General features: G+C 51.7%; 1 protein-coding gene across 4 annotated transcripts; it reads right to left on the reverse strand.

Moving 5' to 3' along the window:
- Nucleotides 1-490: 490 nt before the first annotated feature.
- LOC119463435 (uncharacterized) lies at nucleotides 491-4,025 on the reverse strand. 4 transcript variants are annotated; one of them, XM_049656201.1, is made up of 2 exons: nucleotides 3,552-4,025; nucleotides 491-2,520 (listed from the first exon to the last, which is right to left on the reverse strand). In XM_049656201.1, exon 2 carries the CDS (start codon nucleotides 2,475-2,477, stop codon nucleotides 735-737), a length of 1,743 nt encoding a protein of 580 aa, XP_049512158.1. In that variant the 5' UTR covers nucleotides 2,478-2,520; nucleotides 3,552-4,025; the 3' UTR covers nucleotides 491-734. The 4 variants fall into 4 exon arrangements, with proteins under 4 accessions (XP_049512158.1, XP_037580209.1, XP_049512156.1 ...); XM_037724281.2 differs by having other exon boundaries at nucleotides 491-2,592; XM_049656199.1 differs by having other exon boundaries at nucleotides 491-2,588; nucleotides 3,548-4,025.
- Between the last annotated feature and the right edge of the window lie 1,517 nt (nucleotides 4,026-5,542).

Raw genomic sequence — 5,542 nt, forward strand, 5'->3', positions numbered from 1 at the left:
CCTCAAGTCTTACTGGCAGCTACTGCTAGGTATTAACTTGGTTGCTGCTAGTTCTTAACTTGGTTTAACTTAACTACGCCTGTAGGAAGGTATTTTCGAGCGATCATTTCTGGAGGTACCTTCCCTTTCGCGACATTTCGCGTGACTAGCACTGGACGCGTCGGCGCCTACGAGCAGCAGTGTTCCTGGCATGCCACAAACGCAGGCAGGCTAACCAAGGTTGGCACAGTGCCAAAAACGCTGTTGCTTGCCGACGCCGAACGCGTTGGAGGCTAGCTGCTGGATACCAATCGGCCAGCTTTTTTTTTTCTCCTGGCTGAGCGCACCGCGGAGAGAAGAGAGGCGGGGGTCGGGAAGGGAGGAAGCTGGCGAGGAGGAGACCGAGTGCGCATGCGCGCGGTCTCCTCCTCCTCTTGGTTCCCATGTCTACGGCGCGGCAGTTTCTTGCACGACGAATTACGAACCACAAATTACGGCTGGCTTAAACAGCTTCGCTGTTATTACTTTATTATAGACAGTCACCTTATGACGTGGCGTCACGTGTCCAGAGAATAAAAGTGAACACCTCATCTGGGTGTCAAGTCCTGGGTATGCCTCTCCTTATACCTGTCATCGGTGGCCCAGAGCTATTTGCGAGGCCACCGCCGGTTTCCGGACTGACCGCAGCTCTGTCCCATTTTTTTTCTCTAGTACACAGCGAGCATATGTCATCTAGTTCTCTTGGTTGACGTTATTTAATGAAACCAACGATGAGATACAGTGGCGAAATTTGTAGTCGTCGTCGACTCAGTTTTAGTCGGTGGCAATGTTGTTGCTGTGGACGTAGTTGTCGCCCCCGCAGGCTCAGTGATAACCACTTCTGTACCATGACTTATATGAGCAGTCGCTCCACCACCTGTCGAGTCTACATCGAGTGTGCATTCTTCTGTCGACGAATCTGGGACAGATTGCCCCCCACGTTCTTGGGCAGCGCCTTTATTTGCACCGAAATCTTGCGAATGTTCTACCGAACGAATCGCCTTAGAAGCAGCACTTTCGCCAGACTTCCTACGACCGGGATCCTGACTGACCGTGAGATCCTCGAGAACATCCTGATCCGGAGGATTCTCTTGAACGCTTTTTCCGGGACCCTCACGTACATGAACGGCGGTGCGGCCAGCATCCTGTTTTTCTCGAAAGCTGTCCACCTTCTGCGGCGCTTTCATTGAAGGTTCACCTTTGTCTTGACTCGAAGCATGATGCTCACTTCTCTGGTATTCGCTACGCGATTCGTATTCCGCAGGCTGATCCGATATCGGCCAAGCGGTATTGCGCCGTATAACTCCTGCGTCTACAGATCCCCGCAAATGTGACCGCGCTAAACTAGCAGTCTGGTTCGACGGATCAGGTTGCTCCTGTTCCCGTGCTTCAGCCGAGAGGTCACCACTTGTGACGTTGCCTGGCTGCTGGTGCTTACCCTCGCTTCCCAAATCCCACGTCTGCGTCGGTGGCGAGCTTGATTGCGGAGCTACATCTTCAGAAGGGGAAGACTGCGTTGAAGTGGAGCGCTGGGATTCTTCCGAGAAACCCATCAGGAAGTGGTCGGCGCTGAAAAGTGATGACGGTATTTGCGTCGTCGAATCAAAAGCCGGTTGACGCACTTTGCGACGCGTTATTCTCCTGCCCCATGGGACTGGCGGTGGAGGCATAAGGAGTCTGTCTACATCGACGGTCGCCCGGCTTGTAGATGACGACGCTCCTTGTGGTTCTGGCGGCTCGTTCGCTTCCGGTATGGATCCTCTGAACCAAAGTTGGCCATGTTCGTCGACAGACTTTACTCGGTAATCAACTGTTTCCTCTGACACCCAATCGAGCTGCGAAGGTACCACTATTTTTGGCTCTTTTTGTCCGGAAATTTCCGAAGCTTCCTGCACGGCAGCCTGCTCTCCAGATTTCGGGCCCTCGGACGTTGCTTTTTCTGCGGCTGGTGAAGTACGCTTCCTTGGGCTAGAGCCGATCCTGGTATCATCAGGAGATCCAGGATTGAGCGGCCTTCTACGGGTGCCTTCCTCATAGTTGGCATCGTCGTCGCGTTGTGTAGACGCAGTTGCATGATCCATCGGTACTTGGTTGCTCAATGTTACGCTTTCTTCGTTGGCTGCTGTTCTTTTGCGTCGTGAACCGACAATATTGACGACACTATGGCGAAGAGCGTTGCGGAATGCTTCGAAACAGCCTGTCTGCAAGTAACTACCGGAGGAAGAACTACCAGGCGAAGGAGCAAGCGCTTCGTCGCTGCCCGTGGTCCTACTACGTTCTTGGGTGCGCAGTTCGGGCTCTGGGAAGCTGGGCGTCGAAAGTGTTGCTTCAGGCGATATCTGATGGTTGCGTTGGGGCTCTCGTGCGTTGGAATCCTCGGAAGGAATTCGAGGTTGCAGGCTAAAATCTTCTTGCTTGCGTCTCAGCCAAGCTTTCTTCGGTGGCAAACTTCCGTCCATTTGATAGCAGAATGATTCGGTCTATTTGTGCAGCAGGGCTTGGCTTTGTGCAAGAGAGAAAACATTCATGATAGCCATCATTCGGTGCCTCGTGTCACAACTTGACGCTTCCTGCCTAAAAAACGATAGAAATGATCGCATATGAAAAAAAAATTATCGGAAGTTCAGTTAAAGGTTGATGTGCACGAGAATAAGCTTAAATCAAGAACAACAGGGAAAAAAATCGGTGAACCCCAAACGCGTGGGAATCGGTGTTAAGCGAAGCTTTCTTTGATGTTTATGCGATTTTTATGCGAATGTATTCCTAATTAAGCAACCGCGATGCTCGCGAAAATGTAACGTGACAAGCTGAATGTAACACAATGACGAAAATATTGAAACGTCATGGTAATTTTTTCACAGATGCGAAATAGGTAAGCACAGAATCCAGTTTGGCGAGGCCTCCTCAGGGCGCCTATACAGGTCGTGTTCATTGATTTAATGGCATATTCATGGGGTTTGACGTCCCACAGCAACACCGAGGATGTGGTAGAGGCCATAACGGAGGGCTGCAGTTGAACGTTGACCCCCTGGGAATCTTTAACGCGCGCCTAGATGTAACAGCACGAGCGTTTTGCCATTTTGCCTATATCGAAATGCGGATGTCGTGGCTGTGGATCGAACCCTCGACTTCATGCGCAGCAGCAGATCTAACGGGTCACCGGGCTACCGCCACCAAGTCTACCGTCACCGGTCACCGGGCTACCGTCATCGGTCACCAAGTCACCGGGCTACCGCGGCGAGTAAATAAAAGTTGTGCAATTGCGGTAGCGTAGATTAAGACGATTACGAGAACGAATGTCCAGCGAAGTTCGGCTAGATGCGAGGCTCAATCGGTCAGCGGACATGACGGTTAGTTGCTAAGCGCAAAGTATTAGCAGGAATTCTAGCGGCGACTTCAGCCTAACGGAATGGAAAACACTTTGATTAAAGTAGCACAGTTGACCCAAATCATCCGAAAGCCTTCCCTTCGAGCGCCCCTCAAATCCTTAAGGTAAATCTAGGAGACAAAACCGGATGTATCATCAAACTTACCCGTTAATTACGCAGGGTAATCCGACAGGCCCGAATCTCTCTGAGCACTCCCGTTGCTCGAATTTCTTCGGTGGTCCGAAAACAGGTTAGCGCCACGAAGATACGCGGCGGGACTGTGAAAGAAGCGCGTAAGGTTGCCGTCTTCGGCGGCTTTCGAAGCACACACTGTTCTTTCAAACTGATTTCGTTGGCGACCGAATAAACAAAAAAATGTAGGCGCGCAAAAGAAACACGTTTATCATTGCGGTCACATGGTCATGTGACCGTTATTTTAAGGGGCAGTTGAGCACCGCATTATTAGACTCAGAAGCGTTGGCTATTCAGCCTCACCATAAAGTCTGCGCATGCATCGAGGAATAACCAATTGGTCAAATGTGTCTAAGATAACGCATACTTGCGCACTTTCTCGCGTGTTTTCTGCGTCATGTGCGACAGCTATGCGCGTGAATTTTCCTGCCTTAGAGCAGAAGTTGAATTGGGAACAGCAGGACGTGCGACTTTCTGTACAGTCGCAATCTTTTTGAGGGTGAACACGGGAACGCGTGGCCTTCTGAGCTCACAGCGCGGTTCAGCGGCGGCAACGAGAAGCATTGCTCATGCGCAGTGTTTCCGGCGTGCGCAAATTCTCCCGCCGCGCGCATTGCGTCACGCAAGCAAGTGCGTGTCGTCTGCTGCGCGCGTACCGCAATAAGGTAGCCGTACGGTTCGGGATTGGTGACGATGTTAAACTTCTCATTACGCTCCCCACGATGCATCAATAAACTTGAAAATATATGTAATGTTTTGTGGGCGTTCTCAAGATCATTGTTGATCTGTAGCCAGGCCACGTGCATGCTCATGACACTTGTGGGCGTATTTAAAAAGCGACTTCCGTCTTTGAGGAGCATATATATATTCTTGCACATTACCGCATCTGTCAGAGCAGCAACTGAATTTCCGCATGGCTCGCGTTCCCAAAGAGAGGTGGAAAATCGTACAATATTCGCTCAAGGGATATTCACAGCGCTCCATCGGTGCTCTCGTGCACAGGCCGCTAGAGACCGTCAACAGGATTATTCAGGCATTCAGCAAGGAAGGCCGACTCTGTGATGCCCCACACAGGCGTCGACCAAAGGCAACGACGGATGATGAAGACGCGCTTATGGCGGCTGCTGTAGTCGAGGGCCCGTTCCAGTCCGCGAGGCAAGTGCGGGAGCAACTAGATGTGGACGCTTCCCTTGCTACGGTCCGGCGACGCCTCCGAAGTACTGTACTGCGAAATTCTGTAGCTGCACGAAAGGCAGTCGTCACTGCTTCGAATAAGAAGTCACATCTCCAGTTTGCCGAAGCACACGCCTCATGGATGGCAGATGACTGGGGCCGAGTGATCTTCTCGGATAAGTCGACATTCACAACTCGCCAAGACCAACGGATACGAGTTTGGCGAACCAGAGGCACACAGTAAGAAACTTTTCTTAACGCCCGTTTGATTTTGCGAAGGATGGTCAAAAATACGATTTCCATGCAGTTACGGGCCAGCCAGTGTGCAGGGAGTCACCGCGAGTGGCCGAAACTGCGTGAACGTGTGGGGCGCGGTGTCAAGGCATGGTCTCGGGCCTCTGCATCGCATAGAAGGTGCCCTTACATCGCAGCGATACTGCACAGAAAATTTGGACAATGTGTTGCTGCCCTACGCCCACAGCGTCGTTCCCGGTGCCGACTTTATGTTTCAACATGACCTGGCGCCGGTTCACACGGCAAAAGTTGTGAAGGAACATATATAAAATCGCAGAATCAGCATGCTTTCCTGGCCGGCCAAAGGCGCTGACATGAACATCTGCGAAAATATATGGGGGTACATCAAAGCAGCTATGGTGCGAAAACCTGTCCGCCCGACGATTGGGGACGAGCTGTGGGCAGCCGTTCGACAAGAATGGGAGGACCTTCGAGCGCATCATGACTTTGTGCCAGCGCTGTACGCGTCACTGCCCTCTAGGATGACAGCAGTCGTT

Source organism: Dermacentor silvarum, chromosome 9 (assembly GCF_013339745.2).
Source record: "Dermacentor silvarum isolate Dsil-2018 chromosome 9, BIME_Dsil_1.4, whole genome shotgun sequence".
NCBI classification, from domain to species: domain Eukaryota; kingdom Metazoa; phylum Arthropoda; class Arachnida; order Ixodida; family Ixodidae; genus Dermacentor; species Dermacentor silvarum.

Excerpts from the sequence above, each read along its gene's own strand:
- LOC119463435 (XM_049656201.1), bottom strand. The coding sequence starts at position 2,477 with ATGGACGGAAGTTTGCCACCGAAGAAAGCTTGGCTGAGACGCAAGCAA.